Genomic DNA, 23,579 nt, shown 5'->3' on the forward strand with positions numbered 1-23,579 from the left:
GTGCGTTCACACCTACAGGATCTGCAGCTGATTTTCTGCAGCAGATTTCATTTAAATAACTGAACACAGCATCAAATCTGCTGCAGATCTGCTGCAGATCCTGTAGGTGTGAACGCACCCTAAGAGAGTTAAAGTAGTATAAGCTGTTACCGGACAGATCTGGCAGTGGCTTATCTCTTGGAAAACAATCTGGTCAGTCAGTTAAAGTCCAAAATGCTCAACTCTTCTCTCCCTCATGTATATGTTGGGGTTTAATCGGGAGGCACACAGACAATTTGCTGGTCCCGCTGTAACCCTGACGACATCTTTTGGCTATGTTTACATGGTGTAAAATAAAAGCTAAAAAATACTTGTGTACATGCTCTTTAAGGTTTTTTTTACACGTGTATTTTAGAGGTGCTCTTTTTATTTGCATGACTTTTTAGGTTTTTATTAAAATGCAATCATGCAGAAAGTAAAATTGTTAAAAGGGTACTCTGGGCACTTTTTTATATATTGCTTGGGTTACAGAGAAAATAATAAAAAAAAACATCTTCTCCTAACATCTTTGGGTCCCCAGAGGCACACTCTGGCAGCTACTTCTGTGATGAACTTGTCTCTACAATGACAGCCTTTTCAGCCAATCATTGACTGAAGCGGGACAACGTCGTGGTCAGTGATGGGCTGAGAAAGCTGTCACTGTCGAGATGAGACCATTTTGAAAGTAGTAGCCAGAGCATTCAAAGGAAATCTTTCGTGTAACAGTGTCAGCACTTTGGAACGTGAATTACAGCTGATAACTTCACTTTAACCCCTTAAGGTCAAAAGCAATTTTCGTTTTTGCGCTTTTGCTTTTTCCATTTTATGTCCATAGCACTTGCATTTTTTCACCTAGAGACTTATTTGAGCGCTTATTTTTTGTGAAACCAATTGTACTTTGCAATGACAGGCATTATTTTTCCATAAAATATGCTGCGAAATATATGTTCCTTAAAATCGCTCCATTCCCAGGCTTATAACACTTTTATCCTTTGGTCTATGGGGCTGTGTCAGGTGGCATTTTTAACGCCATGATGTTTACTTTCTATCGGTACCTTGATTGCGCATATACGACTTTTTGATCACTTTTTATTAAATTTTGTCTGGATTTGATGCAACCAAAAATGCGCAATTTTGCACTTTGGAATTTTTTGGCGCTGACGCCGTTTACTGTGCAAGATCAGGAATGTGATTAATTAATAGTTCGGGCGATTACGTGGGTGGCGATACCAAATATGTTTATTTATTTGTTTATTTAATAATTTATATTTATAAAATGGGAAAAGGGGGGTGATTTGGACTTTTATTAGGGGAGGGGATTTTTTATTAATAAAAACACTTTTTTACTTTTTTTTTACATAAACTAGAAGCCCCCCTGGGGGACTTGTATATACAAAGCACTGATCTCTCATAGAGATCAATGCTGTGTATATACACAGCAAAGATCCATCCGATCGGTCATAGATTGCTTTGGCCTGCTCCAGGCCATAGCAATCTATTGCCAAGCCGGAATCAGCGTCATTCCGACGCTGAGGCCCGGCACGGGCAGAAGAACGGATCTCCCTCCCGCGATCGCATCGCAGGGGGGAAATCCGTGCCACTAGACACCAGGGATGTTGTGCATAAAGCACTTCAATGCAGCTGTCAGGTTTGACAGCTGCATTGAAGTGCTTAATTAGCTGACGTGGCAACGGGACCCGCGCCGGCTAATAGAGGCACTGCTCCCCGCTCTGAACACCCCGCTCTGAAAACCCCCCGCTGCACCATGACGTACCAGGTACGTCATGGGTCGCTAAGGGGTTAAGGCTGTATTTTTGAATCTGATCTGTTTCAATAGATTGGACTGGACTATTTTCTTTTTTCATTTCCCTAATATTAGCTATAGCAAACTCTGAAACATATTTCTTGTATTCACTGTACCATATATATATAGCTACAATACTGTGTAACCGAACAAATGGATGTACGGGTGCCTCCCTGCTTGTTCCCCTGATCGGTGGAGGTATCAAAAATTAGACCCCTACCGTTCAAAACTTTTTACATATTACTGTGACATGTCAAAAGTTTTTCTTTATGACAAAAAAGCTTTAAGGCCCATACATGTAATAAAAGTAGAAATTTCCGTTACTTCTCAGAAAAACAAATTTTCTTCATAAAGTGTACTTAATTTAAGAAAGAATTGTGAAATATTTACTTCAGCGAGTTTTATATATCCATGATGTAAGGTGCACTTTGACTATGTGTTCTGGAACAACTGCCATGCATCGGTCTCGTGAACAGCCCAGATGGTTGCAAGGGTACAAAGAGAGAAATCACGTTTATCAGTCATTTACCTTATTACAATGCGTGTGACCTTTTAGAAGGTATCACCTAGTAGGCACTAGGCCTAAACCTCAGAAATTGATTCCCTGTTGTGGCGCTGCTGGTAAATGATAAACACGAAACCTTTTAAAGATTATACAAATACACAAACAGGTAAGGGATTTGAACTGAACTAGATACATTTTGCCAATGCAGATGATGTTAAAGGAGAAGTCTGGCGGTGGGGTGGGGGGGTGACATAATAATTTCGGGCAGGGGGTGGGGGGGAACATAATAAAGAACATATATTTAGTTTACCTGTCACTTCTGGCCCCCCCGCCAACAGTCTTCATATCTCCCTTTCTGCTACATCCCGACCTGGCTGCCGGATGTCTCCCTTAGCCAGTCAGTAACTGGTGAAGGACACCGCTGCAGTCACTGATTGGCTGAGCAGACTAAATACCACTCTTTTATGACTTTTCAGTAGTAATGTACCCCAAAGTTGGGAGAAAATTACATCCAGCAGAATATGGGAGCCCGGTGATGCGGTGCAGTGCAGTGCAGACGCAGGGTCCAGCAAGCATGCTTTCTTTATTATGTTCCCCACCCCCTGCCCGAAAATAATTCCCCCCACCACCAGACTTCTCCTTTTAATCAAAAAAGCTTTTCCGTGAAAATAACTAGTCTTTGCTAGACTTATGTAAGTCTGCTCTAGGTATGACGCCTTGTCTATTTGACGTTCTTGCTGCGCTCCCCAGTTAACCCCATAGGCACACATAAAATAAATAGGCGCACATAAAATAAATAAATACGTTAAATAAATAAATTAATTAATTAAATAAATAAATAAATAAATATTAATAAATAAATGTACACATTCCCTATCCCACTTTATAAATGATCCCCTATAAATAAAATACACATATTTGGTATCGCTGCATCCATAATGACCCCCCCTATTAACCCGTTACATTGATTATCCCGCCCGATTAACACTGAAAAAAAAAAAACTAACCCAAAGGAAATTATTTTGTTAATCCCACCCCCTAAAAAATATAGAAAAAAGTTAAGTTAAAGACTGGACCTGGGGGAGGCTGTGGATGTTGTGTATCTGGACTTTTCAAAGGCATTTGATTCTGTGCCGCATGAAAGGTTGGTCTACAAAATGAGGATGCTGGGACTTGGGGAAAACGTATGCAAATGGCTAAGTAACTGGTTGTTTGATAGAAAACAGAGGGTGGTCATTGATGGAACATATTCAGATTGGGTTTTAGTTACTAGTGGGGTACCACAGGGGTCAGTGTTGGGTCCACTTCTTTTTAATATTTTTATTAATGATCTTGTAGAGGGGCTACAGAGTAGAATCTCCATTTTTGCAGATACTAAACTGGGTACAGTAATCAGCACAGAGGAGGAGGATATCATATTACAGAGGGATTTGGAGAAGCTTAGAGGCTTGAGCGGTGAAATAGCAAATGAACTTTAATGTGGATAAATGTAAGGTTATGCACTTGGGACGTAGAAATAATAAGTACAGTTATGTGCTAAATAATAAAACACTGGGTAAAACTACTTCCGAAAAAGACCTGGGGGTATTGGTGGACAGTAAACTCAACTTTAGTGATCAGTGCCAGGCAGCACCTGCCAAGGCTAATAAAATAATGGGATGCATCAAAAGAGGTATAGATGCTAAAGATGAGAACATAGTTTTGCCTCTTTATAAATCACTGGTCAGACCACACATGGAATACTGTGTACAGTTTTGGGCACCGGTATATAAGAAGGACACAGCTGAAATGGAGCGGGTGTAGAGGAGGGCCACAAAGGTCATTAAGGGAATGGGTGGGTTACAGTACCAGGACAGGTTATCACGCTTGGGGTTATTTACACTAGAGAATAGACGTCTTACTGCCGATCTGATCACAATGTACAAATATATGAATGGACAGTACAGAGATCTTTGTAGTGGTCTTTTTACTCCTAGGTCTATAACCATGACAAGGGGGCATCCTCTACGTCTAGAGGAAAGAAGATTTTATCATCAGCATCGACGCGGGTTCTTTACAGCGGTAAGACTGTGGAACTCTGCCACATGATGTTGTCATGGCCGATTGAACCTGATGGACTCTTGTCTTCTTTCAACCTTATTTACTATGTTACTATTTTACTATGACACATGTACCCAAAAGGTGTACTGCTAAAAACGTCAGCTTATGCCGCAAAAAAAAATAAATCTCTCACATAACTCCATTGGTGAAAAAATAAAATGATCAGGGTGTCACATGTCCCCCAGAATGGTGCAAATTGAAACGTCAACTTGTCTTACACAAATACCGTATTTTCCGGCGTATAAGATGAGTGTATAAGACTACCTCCAATTTTTCCAATTAAAATATATAGAGTTTGTAAAATACTCGCCGTTTAAGACTACCCCTCTTCCAACGCACACCAAATCCAAATAAAAATTTATGAAAAACATCAGACAGTAGCGAGAGCTGAGAGGCAGAGAAGGAGGTACAGTAATACTGGTAGGATAAAAGGGAGCTCAAAAGTGGCTGTGGCCGTATGCAGCAACTGAATGAAGAGCAGAGCATGCTGCAGGCATCCGGGGTATGGAAAAAACTGATGCGGTAGAGTGGTGCTGTGCCCAGAAAAACACCCCTTTCACCCGTCTGGCCCACTTTTGTATCCTACCGCTATTACTGTACCTCTCTCTCTGCCTTTCAGATCTCTCACATGTGCACCTGCGCCGCTTCATTGCAGTCTTCATCAGTGAGATCTGAGAGGCAGAGAAGGAGTAACAGTAATACTGGTAGGATACAAAGATGGGCCAGACGGGTGAAAGAGATGTGTTTTTTCTGGGTACAGCGCTGCCCTAAAGTATCTCTCTTTTTTCCATACCCAGGACACCTGCAGCTTGCTCTGCCCTTATACGGTTGCCGCATACAGAAGGGAAGCAGCTGTTTTTGTGCTCCCCCCACCGTATGTGGCATCTGCAGATTCTCCAGTCCAGTTCCAAAGTTTTTCAATACCTGCCCTATAAGAGAACACCCAGCGTATCAGACTACCACTGACTTTTGAGAACATTTTCCTGGATTAAAAAGTAGTCATATGCAGGAAAAGCCCCATCTATATCATGCATTTCCTATGGGGCCACCCACCGCTTCAGAGCAATGTACTCAGATATGTTTAACCATTCATTGCAGGCAATTGTGTCATTTTAAGATTCAGTGGGGGATCCTGACGGTCAGACCTCCAGTGATCAGTCTGTAGTTTGGGCAGGGCATGACAAGCTCATGTTGGAATACCCGTTTAAGCTATCCTTAAAGGGGTGATAAATAAGGCCCAAGACCAATCATTGTAAGGGGGTTGGAAAATAAAAACTGTTTCTTGCATTAATGATTGTCTGTTGCAGGCAAAAATCTTTCTCTCTCTGTACCTAGCAATAAAACTGCCAATGATGTCTATGAACAAATTTTCATGCACACATACAAGATGTGTTTTAGGGTACAAACCCACTTGACGTATTTGCTGCGTGAATCAGTCTTAAAAATAAGCAGGCAAAACGCAGGTTGGCTTTATACAACTGTTCTGCTTTAAAATACGCAATTGCGTATTTTTGAAGCGTGAAGCTACATGTGTTTTTCGCACAGGTTGTTAACAACTGATGCTTTGCTAACAACAAGCTTCACGTTACAAAAATACGCAATTGCGTATTTTAACGCAGAACAATCGTATAAAGCCAACCTGCGTTTTGCCTGCTTATTTTTAAGACTGATTCACGCAGCAAATACGTCAAGTGGGTTTGTACCCTTAGAGACATTTAGTCCCCTTCCTCAGGTCATTCTTGAAATCTTTCGCCAAGGTCATTTGGGTCTGTTCTTTTGTCCTGGTTTGCTACAGTGACCATATAGTGGTAAATACTGATACATAGGCTCTGCAGACTGTAATAATTACAGTTACATCCAGTTACTCACAGGGGGTGTCTTCTCTCATTGGTGTCAGTCTTTTTTTCCTTCTCCATCCAGCCCAGAACACCCAATAATTAGATCCAATGGTTATGGGTTTTTTATGTTTTAAGCAGTTAAAAACCATAAAAAACGCGATTTAGACAATGTTTCTAAAGTAAAAGAGATCCATGTGGCCAAGACCACGCTCCCATTTCTTCCTCAGTAGTCATGTGCTGTTACCAGGATTATTGGCCATACGCATGTCTGGCTTCCGGTACATGTGGTGACTTGTGGGAATGTGGGAATGCGGCCTAAGACTGATCAGATATCAATATGATGTTCAGAAACCAGAAATTCATGATGCTAATTGGTGAGTGTAGATGGGGCGTCTTAAGGTGTAGTGCCTAGGGCAGCAGCAGCTGTTAATACGGCCCTGATGTGATGCATGCAAATTGTCCCTCTTGGAAATCTCCTTACTGGACCATCTGCTGGAATCATGACTAACATCCCCATGACCTTTAGCCTTACACCATTGCCTTAGTCATAAAATAAACTCTGAGAGGTGACATGCCTTGTTATTCTGATTACAGACCGACAGAACCTTTGAAAATGTAACTGAGCCTGTTATTTTGTCCAGCTCCAGGCTGAGACTTTGAAATTCCCTTTTTACCAAATTGACATCTTGTCATTTGTGCAAGATTAACTACCAGGTCAAGTTCAATATGAATACTAGCAGCCTTCACAGTCTTGTCTACAGCACTAGGCACAGGACAGCTCATTCTCTCTGGGCCACCCTGTGTGTATCTGGGGAGGCTGGTGCCCCCCACTCAGCATTTTACCATCGTCAGTTTCCCCCCTGCCCACCTCTTTCTGTGCTCCTGAGCAACCAATCAGATTCTAGCTTTCATTTTTAAAAGGTCTCTAAAAACTCAAAGCTGGAATCTGATTGGTTGGGTCACTGCTCCTTTGCTCAAGTTTTGGTAATTATCCTACTATATCTGTAAATTCAACTATTTCTCCTACTCACAAAAGCCCTCATCAGCAGGTCTTTTAGAAGTTGATTTGTAGATTTCCATGTTCTTTAGGGTATATTCACACGGGTGGGTGTATGGGAACCGCCAGGACCTGCCGGGCTCGCAGCGAGAATCTCGCTGCGAGCCCGGCAGGTCCTGGCGGTTCCCATACACTACATACTTGCTGCGGTCTAAACGACCGCAGCGACTATGTAATTCTGCCGCCCTTAACCCCTTCTGCTCCCGCCCGGCTCCCCCGCTGTAAGCATACATTACCTGTCCTTGCTGCACGGGGTCCCGGCGTCCTGCTCTCCCGTCCGGCCAATTAGTGTGTTGCCCAGCCGCAGCCACTGATTGGCCGGACGGGAGAGCAGGACGCCGGGACCCCGTGCAGCAAGGACAGGTAATGTATGCTTACAGCGGGGGAGCCGGCCGGGAGCAGAAGGGGTTAAGGGCGGCAGAATTACATACTTGCTGCGGTCGTTTAGACCGCAGCAAGTATGTAGTGTATGGGAACTGCCAGGACCTGCCAGGCTCGCAGCGAGAATCTCGCTGCGAGCCCGTTCGTGTGAATATACCCTATATGAGCAAATCACAGAGCAAATATAATTAAATCAATTCTGAATTGCAAAATCCTTCAGTGCAGAATAGACCAGCAATAGCCAAATGGAAAAAAACAGTGCACAGTGCATACTAATAAGTATTAATGAACTTCAATAAATATTCTGCAAAGCTTTAGTATATATATATATATATATATACTATCCATACTATATTTAACCCCTCTTTTTCCTCCTCGCCTTCTAAGAACTATAACTTTTATTTTCTACAGGGCTATGTGAGGGCTTATTTTTTCAGGAACAGGTGTACTTTCTAATGGCACCTTTCAATCTACCATAAAATGAATGTGGAAACCCCGAGAAAAATGCAATTTTGCAAATTTTGGGGGGCTTCTGAGTTTACATAATGCACTTTACGTAATGCACATTACCTTACTATTCGATCAAATATCTATTCGATCAAACAGTATTCGCTCATCACTAATGTTTATATAGCTTTTCTAATGTTATACTATTGTTATTAACAGTAAAACTTTTTTTTGCAAATAATGATTACAATGGCCCTATTGTGACTCTTATAGCGCTTTTATTTTTTTTACCTACAGGGCTTTTTTTGCGTCATGATCTCTAGTTTTTATTACTATCACATTTGTGTAGATGGGACGTATTGATCACTTTTTATTAATTTTTTTATATATATAAAATGTAATAAAAATTCAAAATTCTTTTTTTACAGGTTTTTGTTCACCCTTTCACTGTTACGACGCTACGACATATAATACATTAATTCATTTTATTACTTATGTGTGTTTTATTTATAAAATGTGGTGGTGGGTGGGTGATTTAGACTTTTATTGGAGGAGGGGCTATGGCACATTTATGAAAACATTTATTTATTTACACTTTTTTAGTCCCCCTATGGGACTTTTACATATATACATTGGATTCCATACACTGATCACTGCTGTACCGTAGCATAGCAGGGATCAGTGTTATCGACAATCTTCTGATAGAGCCTGTCTGTGGCAGACTATCAGAAGACAGAAGCTCAGACTGCACGGAGGTAAGCAGTAGACCTCCGGCAGTCAGGCAGTGCCATCGGGATCCCCGCAGACATGCTGTGGGGTCCCGATCGGTATGTGACAGGAGCTGCTCCTGTCTTTTACACGTAAATGCCGCACCACGTTTAAGGGGTTAATGGCGGACAGCCACCCGATCCTGAGCTTGTTTCATAGCCCGGTACCCTGGCGGGGCATACATTTATGTCCTCTGTCCTATACATAAAAATATATTTCTGCAGTACTGTGCAAAATTTTTAGGTTTTTAAGCGGACGACCAACGACGATTTGAGAACATGTTGAAAGATCATGATGAATGATTTCTCGCTCATCGCTTGATCATTTGCTGTGTTTACACAAGCCGATTATCGCTCAAGTACAATCATTATCGTGAAAATTAGAACGATAATCGTTTCATGTAAAGCACTATATGATAAACCAATTATACCAAACAGGTGATAATGATTATCATTTTTAAATGGGAGTTGAACCACAGCCATTAACTGAAACAGAAACAGCCTTGTAGGAGACTTAAGGCTGGGTTCACACACAGTATATTTCAGTCAGTATTATGGTCCTCATACTGCAACCTCAACGAGGACTGGATTGAAAACACAGAAAGGATCTGTTCACACAATGGTGAAATTGAGTGGATGGCCGCAATATAACGGTAAATAACTGCCATTATTTCAATACAACAGCCGTTGTTCTAAAATATGAGGACCACAATACTGACTGAAATATACGTAGTATGAACCCAGCCTAAAACTGGAACAACCAAACTCTGCTACAAAGGGGAGGTTGTGGAAGGCATTGTTACCCCAATCTGTAGTAGGGAACCTGGTGAAAAACAACACAAAACAAATTATAAAAAAAATAAACAAAACAAATGTTATATTTGCTTATCCTTAGTCCAGGATAGATTGTCCTTAGGGATCCTTGGGCTAGAGCAGTAAACTTGTGACGTTAAAGGGGTTTTCTCTATATCCCTTCCACCACACTTTCTCAACCATAATCCCTCCCACATAGAGAGAGGGGGATAGAGTTGGCTGAATTCCTGGCTAGAGCATACTGCACACAGAACCAAGAAGTTTGTTACAGTATGTACACTAGACAGGACACTGTGCTGAAGACAAAAAAAGCTGTTTCATTAAAAGCAGAAGAAAATCATGAAAGATCTCATAAAGGTAATCCACATGCGTAAGATTTCATTTTGGATTTAGAAACAGATTTTCATCGACAACTGCAGTGAAGAACATGTTATTTTTGGCTGAAAGCTTTGATCAGTTGTGGTCTGTTCAAGCTTTGATTAGTTGTGGTCTGTTCAAACCCTGAACAATCATAAGATTGACCTGGATGGCTTCAAAATGTAAGTCTATGGGGCTGTCCAGGTCTCAGACACAGAGCAGGGAAAGGAGTACAAGGCAGCTCACTGCGTTCTACTGATCAATTTGTTTGAACACTCTGACCTCAACAATTAAAAACTTTTGACATGTCCCTAGGACATGTCAAAACTTTTTTGTTTAATGACACTTTATGCATTTGGTAAAATTCCAGTGCAGTTTCTGTACCTAAAATTATGCAACATCTACACTATGTGTGAAGACAACTCAAGGCCAATTTCACCCATTGAAAGTTAACCATGGGTCTAATAACCCAGGCTGACATCATCATAGATCCCTATTATGATGTTATGTTATATTAGTTCAGGGTGACCCAGGCCAGTCTGGGAGGGTAATTCCTTAAGTTCACGGGACAAATCGGTGAGGTAAGTACTAGAGATAAGCGGATTCGATCAGCTATTCAATCGAATAGTACACTATTTGAGGTTTTCGACTGTGGTCGAATATTCGAAATTCGAAAAATTCGATTCAGCCTTCCACATCCCCTTTTTTCCAGCCAATAAACATGCAGGGGGGAGGGACAGGCACTAGGAATAGGCAGGATGTAAAAAAGAAACTCTAACTGTGATTGGCTGGCTAAACCATGTGACTTCCTGAATACAAGAATAGTCATTTCAGTTTGGTGTCACTTGCTGTTTGGAGCTAGAGAAGGACAGACTATACTAGGGAGAGAGAGCTTTTAGGTAAAGTTAGGTAGGAAGGGACCCCCAAAAGCCCTTGTTAGGGCTAAAACTATATATAAAAAAAGAGGTTTTAAAGATGTTGTGAGATAGGCAGTGTGTATAAGCTGTTGTGAGACAGGCCGTGTATACACACAGCTGTTGTGAGACAGGCAGTGGGTATACACTGTATTATAAGCTGTTGTGAGACAGGCAGTGTGTATACACAGTGTGTATACCCACTGATAGTGTATACAGCTGTATACTATGTGTGTGGGATAATAACTGTTATTTTGCTACTACTGATTTGCACAGTCTGCATCCAGTGAAGGCGTTGACCAGCCTTTTATTTCTATTGTTGTAAAAACAATTCTATATCCGGTATACAGCTGTATACTGTAATTGTGGGATAATACCTTTTATCTTGCTACTACAGATTTGTGCAGTCTGCGTCCAGTGAAGGCACTGACCAGTTCTTTATTTCTGTTGCTGTAAAAACAATTCTATATCTAGTATACGGCTGTATACTGTAATTGTGGGATAATACCTTTTATCTTGCTACTACAGATTTGCGAAGTCTGCATCCAGTGAAGGCGCTGACCAGCCCTTTATTTCTATTGTTGTAAAAACAATTCTATATCTGGTATATGTCTCCTCGTTCATTCCAGTAGAGGAGAGGACCACCAGACTACTTGAGTACCAGAGAGAACTGCTGCAGAATATGATGGAGATATTCCCACCTTTCATTGCTGGTGGCAGAGAAGAGAGTTCCTCCCAAAGCCAGACAACATCCATCAGGTCCACGGCCGCCAGGGGAACACTCGTTCATGGCAGCCCTTGCCAAAGTATCATCACTGCAGGGCCTAGTAAGAACAGGAGGGAGAAGTATCGGCGGATGTTGCGGAAGTACCTGGCCGACCTCAACCCTGTCCTCCCTGATCCCTCGGCGCGCTACACGTATTGGGTCTCCAAGTTGGACACGTGTCTCGAACTCTCATTATACGCCTTGGAGGTGCTGGCCTGCCTTGACGCCGGCGTTCTGTCTGAAAGAGTCTTTAGCGCAGCTGGGGGCATCATCACAGATAAGCAAGGCCGCCTGTCAACTGACAGTGCTGACCAGCTGATGCTCATCAAAATTAATGCCCAGTGGATAGACTCAGACTTTGCTACTCCACCAGTTGAAAGTGAAGTTGCATGTTTCAGCTCTAGGTCATTTCCTCCTCCTCCTCCTCCTCCTCTACTACCATAGAAATGGTCCATTTAAAAAAAAAATATCTAGGCTCACCTGAGGGGCCATTTTCACAATTTTTTTAAGGGCTCACCTCATGGGCCTAATTTCATAGGCCTCTATACAATTTTTTTGAGAGCTCACCTCATGGGACTAAGTTCATAGGCCTCTATATAATTTTTTTGAGAGCTCAGCTCATGGGACTAAGTTCATAGGCCTCTATACAATTTTTTTGAGGGCTCACCTCATGGGCCAAAGTTCATAGGCCTCTATACAATGTTTTTGAGGGCTCACTTCATAGGCCTCTATACAATTTTTTTGAGGGCCTTAAGCTAATTTTTTAAGGGCTAACCTCATGGGCCTCAAGCTAATTTTTCAAGGGCTCACTTCATGGGCCTTGTGAGAAGATACTATTTGTCATTTTAAAGGACAGATACGTGTCACCAAGGTGCCTGGCGTTGCTGAAGTGAAGCGGTAGCTTTAGACAGTAACTGTAGGTTATTGACACTTTTATTAAATGCATAAGCTGTTTCCACAGCTGATCCGGGTCCGACATTACTGGAGCAGTCAAAGCGACTGGTGGGACGACTGCTCCCACGTATTCCAGGCTTTTCCATTGCCTCAAAAAATAAAAGGACTGCTTTTTGGCTAAACAGCATGGGGAGAGAGACTCTTGCTGTTTAAAGTAATCCCCACACCAACTTTGCTTTTTGTGATTTAAATGGCTGAATGATAAATTTTCTTTTGCTCAATATTTGGCTTTCTGTCCTCGCTAATGTAGCGGAAATAAGTTGTCCGAGTATTTTTTCCATTATACAAAGCAGTTATATTGTCTTTGGAGTCTATAGTTGATAGTCTGTGATAGTGGCGTAATACTGAAAGTGGATATATATGCAATATATTCATGTGTGCAATTCACATCACTGGCTGGACAATATATAACTCTGCAAACAATTGTATTTCACACGTGTACTGAATAAACAAGAAACAAACATACGGTAATATTACACACCACCTAATACGTATGCAAGTACTGCTAGACCAAAAGGTACACTTGTACTTTACGTTCATGTACCCAGGCATGCTTCCCCTGCTGGCCAATATGCATTCCAGAGTTGTTGGCATCATTTCCTGAGGTGTCATTGTGCACTTGGGGACCTCCTAGTGGTCGAATCTTGATTTCCAGGTCCCAAGGATTTTTCTCCCATAGACTATAATAGAATTCAATATTTCACTATTTGCTCAGCTCTAGTAAGTACGGTTGTTGTTTTTTTTTTTTTGTTTTTTTAAAAAACAATCTGCCCTATCTGCCCTTTCTATTTGTATATTATTGGACAACTGCTTAAAGTACTTGTAAATTAAATGATCGAACCATGTTGCTGTAATATGCATTTTTTTACAGATGAAGAGCATTCATATCCTTACACACTATAGAATTATCTGTATGTGAGACTCTCCCAGCTACAGCATTATTCTGACTATGTCCTGTTCTTGCTGGTTGCTCATGATAAGGTGAGATAACAAGAACAAGGTGCATATTACATCATACTGATTATTAAAGCAAAAGAACTATAAAAAAAAAAATCGGTGCTTTTAGTTTTCCAGATAATGGATAGCTCTTACCTTACATTAAAATCCCTTATTACAACGATCACATTTGTACAGTATTTTAATGTAGTACATTATACATAAAGCAGCAGTGAGTTGAGGAATCTTGGTGACAGCCTGTCAATCCTGACTCAGCATCCAGTGTAAATAGTAAATGTAAATAGAAAATCTGAAAACTCTTTATTCACCAATATATAACATTTCAACGTAGCTCTCTGGGGCCTTAAACACTAAGCAGCTATAACACTATATTAAAGGGGTAGTGCGGCGGTAAAAAATTATTCACAGAATAACACACATTACAAAGTTATACAACTTTGTAATGTATGTTATGTCTGTGAATGGCCCCCTTCCCCGCGTCATCAGCCGCTGAGCCGCGATTGGCCGAGCACAGTTATGCTCAGCCAATCGCGGCTGAGCAGCTGATGGCGCGGCCGGCACTCGGGAAGATCGGAGGTGTTCGGGCCGGCCGGCCAAAGATGACGTTTGGCACAAGATGGCGGACGCGTGTCGGCACGGATCAGGTATGTATAATGCACTACACTTCCGGGTACACGGGTGGGGGGGGGTGGGACACGGGGAAGGGGGCCATTCACAGACATAACATACATTACAAAGTTGTATAACTTTGTAATGTGTGTTATTCTGTGAATAATTTTTTACCGCCACACTACCCCTTTAATATAGACTATATTGTTACAGTGATGTGGTATGATTAGACAGCATGTGAACAGTCATGTGTCGATGGTGATGTGTTGGAAGCAGGAAAAATAAGCAAGTCTATGCATCCCAGTCACTTTGACACTGACTAAGGCCAAGTTGTGATAGACCTAAATGACTCCAAAACAGGAGATATTGTGGGTAGGTCCCACTGTGTAATGGTTAGTACTTGGGACCTACCAAAAGTGGTCCAGGGAAACATAATCAGTGAACTGGTGACAGGGTCATGTACGCCCAGGTCACATTGCTGAAATAGACAACTCAAACGTTATAGTGCCTTTACAAATCAGGGGTACCCGGCTATTCCACAATTGGTACTACAAACACAAGGGGCCAAGAGCCCAGACAAGCCGGGATATCCCCGAAAAACTAATAAAATGTAACTTTTATTATAATATAATATAAATAATAAATTTGTAAAGTGAGAATGTCCACATTTACCCTACACCTGAAGACGCTCCGTTTAGGAGTGAAACTAGTTGTGGAGGCGGTGATTAGATTTTAAAGTTCTACTACCACAGTCATATTGGTCTGGTTAGACTGCAGCTAAGTCAGACTTTAACTAGTACCACTGTCATTGGACTTTTATAATTATAGGGATTGACTGTAGAGTAGTGTTTTTAACTCACATTCTCACTTTACAAATTGCTGAAATAGGAAGCAAAAGAAAGCTGTCTTGTCTGATACCGCAGAAAAGCTACTGTGCACAAACTGCTTATAAAGTCGTCAGCATTAACAAACATATATAATTATAACTACTAGTGAAGAGTGGGAGTCCCCAGTAAAGTCAAAGTTCTCAGAAAGGTTTAAGAGCCCCTGTTCTGAAAGATATTGGTATGAAGAAAATGTAGTACCCCTTAGAACCACTAGATGGACACGTGAATAAGAATTTGTTGTTTCACCAATTTTTTTGTACTATTTAACTTGCACACTATATTCCGATAGGCATCAGTCGTATGCAGTACATTACATTGAATACCATACAATATGGATTGCATTTATTGAAAAAACAACAACAAAAAAAACCAATGTCCTCCAATACCTCACACATAAAACACATAGGGGGAGATTTATCAAACTGGTGTAAAGTAGAATTGGCTCAGTTGCCCTTAGCAACCAATCAGATTCCACTTTAAATTGCTCACAGATTCTTTGAAAAATGAAAGGTGGAATCTGATTGGTTACTAGGGGCAACTAAGACAATTTTATTTTACACTTGATAAATCTCCCCATAGACTTACCTGGTGATGCACAATAAAGCAGTGGCTTGCCCGGGCTGCCAGAACCAGGTGTGTTGATCACAATTAGCTAACAAATATACATAGAGATGCAGGGTTTTTAACCACAAGCCATGAAGTCTGTTACTAAACAGTGAATTTGAATATATTCAAGCTACTTACATACCATTGCTAAAACACATAATAGAGGTTTAGGGGCTCAGATTACAATGAAGAGTACTCCAGTAGTAAGTACCTCCAAAATATCATTATTTGACTACAATGAAGTAATTCTAAAGAACTATCAGGATTTCCTATTGCTATTACTATTTCAGCTTAGATCCATACAGCCGACATCCCCCAGGGGTGTAGCTAAAGGCTGATGGGCCCTGGTGCAAAATTTTAGCTTGGGGCCCCCCATCTCACCCGATCAGGCAAAGTCCTATCTAACGTTATATCCAATTACTCTAATGTGCCACCATGTTCTAATGCCCTGTCACTGCCTCCACCTCATGTACTGCACTACTGCCCCCTATAATTAATGGACTGTACTGTGTCATTGTCTAATCATTGTATTCCAATCTTTGACTCTCCAGCTGAAAAACTACAACTCTCATCATGAACTGCCAGTTGGATATGATGGGGGTTGTAGTGCTGCAACCTGAAGAGCCAAATGCTGCAAAACTCCCATAATAAACTATCAGCAGGGCACGATGAAGTTTGAACTTTTGCAACCTGGAGAAGTCACCTGATATCACCTGCAGTCCTATGTAACACCACAGATAACACAGTAATATCTGAGTACAGATAATGTAGTAGTCACCTGCAGTCCTATGTAACACCACAGATAACAGTGATATCTCTGAGTACAAATAATGCAGTAGATGTCACCTGCAGTCCTATGTAACACCACAGATAACACAGTGATATCTCTGAGTACAGATAATGTAGTAGATGTCACCTGCAGTCCTATGTAACACCACAGATAACACAGTGATATCTCTGAGTACAGATAATGCAGTAGATGTCACCTGCAGTCCTATGTAACACCACAGATAACACAGTGATATCTCTGAGTACAGATAATGTAGTAGTCACCTGCAGTCCTATGTAACGCCACAGACAACACAGTGATATCTCTGAGTACAGATAATGTAGTAGTCACCTGCAGTCCTAGGTAACGCCACAGACAACACAGTGATATCCCTCTGAGTACAGATAATGTAGTAGTCACCTGCAGTCCTATGTAACAGAACAGATAACACAGTGATATCTCTGAGTACAGATAATGTAGATATAGACCCCCTGTGTAGCCCCCCCCATAGTATAGACCCCCTGTGTAGCCCCCCCACAGTATAGACCCCCTGTGTAGATCCCCCACAGTACAGACCCCCTGTGTAACCCTCTCATAGTATAGACCCCCTGTGTAGCCCCCTCCCATAGTATAGACCCCTTGTGCAGCCCCCCCAATATAGACCCCTTGTGCAGCTCCCCCAAGTATAGACCCCTTGTGCAGCCCCCCCCAGTATAGACCCCTTGTGCAGCCCCCCCCCAGTATAGACCACTTGTGCAGCCCCCCCCCAGTATAGACCCCTTGTGCAGCCCCCCCCAGTATAGACCCCTTGTGCAGCCCCCCCCCCAGGATAGACCCCTTGTGCAGCCCCCCCCCCAGGATAGACCCCTTGTGCAGCCCCCCACCCAGTATAGACCCCTTGTGCAGCCCCCCCCCCAGGATAGACCCCTTGTGCAGCCCCCCACCCAGTATAGACCCCTTGTGCAGCCCCCCCCCCCAGGATAGACCCCTTGTGCAGCCCCCCCCCCCCAGTATAGACCCCTTGTGCAGCCCCCCACCCAGTATAGACCCCTTGTGCAGCCCCCCCCCAGGATAGACCCCTTGTGCAGCCCCCCCCCCCCAGGATAGACCCCTTGTGCAGCCCCCCCCCCAGGATAAACCCCTTGTGCAGCCCCCCCCCCAGGATAGACCCCTTGTGCAGCCCCCCCCCCAGGATAGACCCCTTGTGCAGCCCCCCCCCCCAGGATAGACCCCTTGTGCAGCCGCCCCCCAGGATAGACCCCTTGTGCAGCTCCCCCCCAGGATAGACCCCTTGTGCAGCCCCCCCAGGATAGACCCCTTGTGCAGCCCCCCACCCAGTATAGACCCCTTGTGCAGCCCCCCCCCAGTATAGACCCCTTGTGCAGCCCCCCCAGGATAGACCCCTTGTGCAGCCCCCCCCCCAGTATAGACCCCTTGTGCAGCCCCTCCAGGATAGACCCCTTGTGCAGCCCCCCCCCAGGATAGACCCCTTGTGCAGCCCCCCACATCGCAACATTTATGTAAACAATGAAAAAAAAAAAAAACTAAATAAACTCACCTCACCTGGATCCTTGATCTCCCTCAGGCCTGGCAGCTTCTCTTCAGTTCAGTGAGCTTCCCGGGATGCCGGCCCTGGCCGGAAGCTCACTGATGCAGGACCGCGGCGCCCGGATTTCTCCTCTCTACTGCACGGCGGCTGACATGTGACGTGATGACGTCACATGTCAGCTGCCGAGGAGGAGAAGTCCCGGCGCCGCGGTCCTGCATCAGTGAGCTTCCGGGATGCCAGGGCCGGCATCCCGGAAGCTCACTGAACTGAAAGAGGTCCGGCGCGGCTATTTAACTGCACGGGGGGCGGGGGGCATATACCCTGCTGCGGCCCCCCCGGATTGGGGGAGCACAGGAGGAAGTGGCAAGGGGGGCCGTGCGGGCCCCCCTAGCGTAGGGGCCCGGTCGCGACCCCTATAGCTACGCCACTGACATCCCCTTAGCATTATATAGCATTATTAAGCCCATGTCTTTACCTTGTGAGCTGTGTGAACACCTCCTTATAGAATGCTTATATTATTACTTTATTTTATTAATTTTGTTATTTTAATCATTGCTGAATCTGAGGTGTACCTAGGATTTCCTTCATTGGGTTCCCCATGATAGCACCTAGCACCCAGAACATGCCCCACCAGCTATTCCATAGCTTTACCCATGCATATACATGGTAAATCAAGGTCTATATAAGCACAGATGGATGACAGCTTTCGCCCAAACCTTTTATGCCACTGATGCTACCCCTTTCCACAGCATGCTTTGTCCAGACGTCTTGCACCAGCAGTACACTGGCATCTCCACAGTGTGCATTTACACATAGAATATCCATAGTTACACCTCAGTCAGGCATACAAAGTAGCCTGGGTAGCCTGCAGACAGTATTGGATGTTGTGAGCAGTGCACCACAATATTCTGCTTTATTTTGTATGAGTATACAAATATTTTAAAGCTACACATGACACATGATCTGCTAGATCAGCGTTCGTTGAATGGGTCTATTACATGGCCTGATAATTGTTTAGCAAGGGTTGCATGGACATCATTAGCAATGTTCATGCAGTCTTTGCCCAAATGGTTAATACTTTACCTGTCCACACTACCAGTCTTCTTCTGGGCTCTGTATGTGCCCCGACCCTGCGCACTGCAGCTTCAGAGTGGCCTGTCAAAGCTAACAGGCCGCTCGGACAATAACTGGCCGCCAATGATTGGCTGAGCGGCCTGATTTTAGGTCAGGGCCTAAAGAAACAATCAGCCTATGATCCTTTCATCGGCTGATCATTGTCTCTATTACCTGAAGCGATAATTGGCTGAATCGGGTGGTTTCAAACGATTATTGTTCCATGTAATAGGGCCCTTATTCTATAGGCTCCTAAGCTGTAAATCCTGTGCTGATTGTATTGTTTTCCTATGGAAATAATTTGATAAGGATACATTCTCTTGGTTTTATGTTTGTTTATTAAACAGTGTAAAGTAATAAAAATAATAATATTATACAAATAAAATATAAAATACAATACAAGTTAGTTGTGCTATATAATCTAGGAGATGCATCAAAAAAGACAGATGAGCACTTAGTAATGACATTCAGTTTTCATAAAGTGACACGGCAGTTGAGTGGAACAGGAGCGTTGTGTAAAACGTCTCTAAAGGCTCCATTTCCTCCTCTCCAGATTGCAGTTTTGGCACTTTTTAAATGTAACAAGAAAAACGGAAAAAACAGGACAGATTCTTATAGTCTCTCTGTCTTCATATATAATGTCGGGTGTTTAATCTTTGGTAGTGTTCATTACATTGATCATTTTGCTATTGGAAGAATACCATGCCTCATGCTTTAACCTAACATGAGAAGCTGGGATTTATGTCGCATTATACACAGTCTCAAGTATCAAAATGTCTCAGAGAAAAAGGAAGCGATTGGAAAACGAAAGGCCGCTTTTTCTAGAGAGACAGTTTTTCCATGACTCCCAGTGTGGTGGATATGTACAGTCATAGACAGAATGTATGTAAAAAGAATTATCCAGTCGTCAAGTATTACAAAGCCACATGCTAATCATCAAGACCCCATGTGAGTTTCGGAAGCTTGTTTACTTCTACTTTTTCTGCATGATGCCTAAGAGAGGAGCCAGCTTCTCTCTGTTTTATTTTAGCGGGGAGATCCCTTTAGCTACATCCACATGCTTCCACGATCATATCTGGAATGTCCGTCTTTACAATATTGTTATTTCTATCAAAATAAAGCATGGATAGTGGTCGTCTTTTTGTTGGAACGCAACATGAACTGACTGCTGTCTGGATATTGTTAGCTTTAATGAGATTGAAGACCGTGGTATGGAATGAGGCGGCCATGCCAGGTGCCCCAGCCACGTGCATCGGACAAAGGCCCATGCAATAATTTATCTGGTATCCTTCTGGTTTTATAATCCAGTCATTCCATCCAATGTCCTTAAATTCAACATAATAGTCTTTCCTGCAGCAAAGGTTAGAATTCTGGTCACATTTGAGACTTCTTTTGGAAGCATGGTGGCTTTGATCCCTTACCTTGGCTTGTGCTACTAGAAAGGGTTGGTAGGAATCATTGGTATTGACAATGGCGGGCATGTTCTCGCATCTTTCACAATCAAGTTCTAGTTTTAAACTTTTATGTCCTTCATCAAAGAATGTCTGTAGCATTTGTTTTAATGGAAATGTTTGCCAGCCAGTTCCTCTTGACTCTAGATACTTCTCATTTAATAAGATACGGTCACTTCTGGACTCCTGCACCATATATAATCTGATAGTCAGATTGGCCTGGTTAGTTCTGTTGGACTTGAAGTACACCCAGAGGTGGGCTTGCAGGACATGCACATTTTGTTCGCTATCTCTGGTAAACTGGAACGTCAGAGTTGTGCTGGACTTGTTATTGTTTTCTGTGAAAAAAAAGGAACGTTTATATTTATTCACTTTTTATTTTGTCATTATTGCAATATTATTACAAATAATAGAGGACAGTGCTTCAGCTGAGATTACTTCACATTAAACACTGTGGGGTTGTCAAGATATTTCCTTACAAGAGTCCTATTGAAATCCTATAGAAAAGGGCTCATGCACAGAACCTGCTGGGTGGCATTTAGTTGCCTTGGCAACCCGACCCCCAACAATGTGAGCTGCATCACTCCATGTCAAACCGTGCATAGCTTGGGACATACAATTTACCAACACCAATTAAAAATATATATTATTAGGCATCAGGGGGGGCTGTAAACACACTAAACAAATGACCTATCCCGGTCCAGCACAGAACCACTGCTCCTGAGATTGGTGTTGTGACATCACAGGAAAGAGGAGACCAGTGTAGAACCAGGAGCTGATTGCAGCTGCGCTGGACCGGGATGGGTGAGTATTACATATTGGTTGTTTTTACAACACCTCCTGCTGCTCCAAATGTTTTATATTTTGTACAGACAACCCCTTTAACTTTTGACTATTCTGCTCTTGCTCTCTAAATCCTTTAAAAGTGCAGACATTACTATGTCCATTAGGTGTCACTGCTGTTTGTGTGGCCGTAAAAAATAGCAGGCATCCAATAGAAGTTTAGAAAAACATTATACTGTATTATAATTTCTTTTGAATGGAATATGCTGCATTTTATGTCCCTCTAGCTGTACGGTAACCCATAGACCAGCATAAACTCAGCTTCTACTTTATGATTTGGTGCTTTTATAGTTCAATATGAAACTAGTCACAGGCTCTTCTAGATTTTTAATAGGGTTTACTACAAACTAAAGTCTTCTAACTAGTGTGGAGAGAATAGCACAAAGCAAATAAATCTCCTAGTGCAAACTCATAGTGCAGCCTGACCTGTACAGTACAGTGTTGTGTCTGGACGTTTGGTATGTCATAGTCTGCCTTTTTGTTTGCTACATCCTCTAGCAGATTGGGTTGACAGGTCATTCTTATACCATAGAAGATTAAAGGTGGAATATATTAGAAAATTTGGAGATTTAATAATTTAATATTTGCAGCACTTCTCGGCCTTCATTTATATGCCTGTGTTCATTTAAACCTTATTTGCTTGTTTTTCCTAGGATAATATTGCTTATATTGTATCTCACAGTGTACTTCACTTACTGTTATTTCAGTTTGTACATATATTACTATTACTATTGCTAATACCATTAGATCGGGCCTGTATATAAATTAGAATATCTTTACATAATCTTATATTGCAGCTTCTGCTTAATTTACAAAAAAGTACAAAAGTATCAGCTTCTTACCTGATTCAGCAAAGCTGATGATCTCATAACTTTGTTGTTCAGTCTCATAATTCTCGCTGTTGCTGTCCCAGCTTGGAGACCCAAAAAGACCTTCCATTCTTGGCTTGGTTAGATGCAGTCTACGCAGAGCATTGACCACTGCTGCTCTGGGAATGGGGTGTGTGATGTTTGGTCTCTCCTTTAAATGTAACTTCTGAAGTATCTGTTGCTTGGCCATCTCCATCATGGCATCTTTGTCTTGTACCCCACAGGAAGGGCATTCAGCCTTTCTACCTCCAGTCTGGGTAGATGCTGCCCAAGCTCCTAGCAGGGTAAGCAGATAAAAACAGATACCTTCTTTGTGGGTTCTTGAAGCCATCACAGATAAGTTCTTGAAAAGAGGAAAAAGAAAGTTGGCAGATGTTGACTGTGTGTCTGAAGTCTCTTTCACCAGTACTTTCTTCAGCTCTGCCACAGTTGTGGGTCCTGTACAGCTAGCATCCTGCTTTTATTACAGATCTGGTCCAGCATTAGCTGTCATGTGGCTATTGAGTCTGGGATTAACTCCAAGACACCCCCTGTCAGATGATAGGTCAAAGATGCCGGATCACAGTTCTAGAGCTCCAGGTGGATCCAACAGGTTGATCTTAAGGATAGGCACCCGTCCTGACCTGACTTTTCTTTTATAGGGCAGTCAGTGGTTGAAAAGGTAAACTCATCTGTATTATGAGTTTTTAGATGCTACTTACAGATGTAGAGGTTTTCAGCCCAGATAGAAGGAAGGGTGCAGGAGTCACTGTCAGGATCCCTTCAATGTGTAGCTATTGTAGCAGAACAGGTAATGTTTGAATTCCTCTAAGCCTCTCCCTCGTGTTACACTGCCCTATATACTGCTGCTAGTAATTACACTCTCCTCCTCCTCCCCTTGGTGCTTGGAGCTCTCATAAAGCTTTTTCTACAGGGTGTTAAATATTATTTGCCCTTTTGGCACAGTCAGACATTTGGAAAGCACTGCCCTCACTTATTATGTATTGATTGCTTCACCCTCCTCTTTTATTTACAGTCTCCCTCCTTTTCCAAACTAATAGCCACGTGGAGAACAAGGTACTTGTCCCAGCAGGGCAGAGAAGTCGTATCCAGAGGAAAGCTGATGCAATAAGGAAGGATTGTATCCCCTTTGCACACAGTAGACATGTCTGTCAGTCATGATGACAGCAGGATTCAGCAGCTACAATGATGACACCATGCCTTGG

The 23,579-nt window shown here is 42.6% G+C and overlaps 1 protein-coding gene across 1 annotated transcript; it reads right to left on the bottom strand.

Moving 5' to 3' along the window:
* Positions 1-19,539: 19,539 nt before the first annotated feature.
* LOC138792679 (inhibin beta B chain-like) lies at positions 19,540-23,232 on the bottom strand. The gene is made up of 2 exons (XM_069970377.1): positions 22,348-23,232; positions 19,540-21,000 (listed from the first exon to the last, which is right to left on the bottom strand). The coding sequence occupies exons 1-2, from the start codon at positions 22,703-22,705 to the stop codon at positions 20,255-20,257; spliced, it is 1,104 nt and encodes a 367-aa protein (XP_069826478.1). The 5' UTR covers positions 22,706-23,232; the 3' UTR covers positions 19,540-20,254.
* Between the last annotated feature and the right edge of the window lie 347 nt (positions 23,233-23,579).

The sequence above is a fragment of the Dendropsophus ebraccatus genome, chromosome 5 (assembly GCF_027789765.1).
Source record: "Dendropsophus ebraccatus isolate aDenEbr1 chromosome 5, aDenEbr1.pat, whole genome shotgun sequence".
Classification (NCBI taxonomy): Eukaryota; Metazoa; Chordata; class Amphibia; order Anura; family Hylidae; genus Dendropsophus; species Dendropsophus ebraccatus.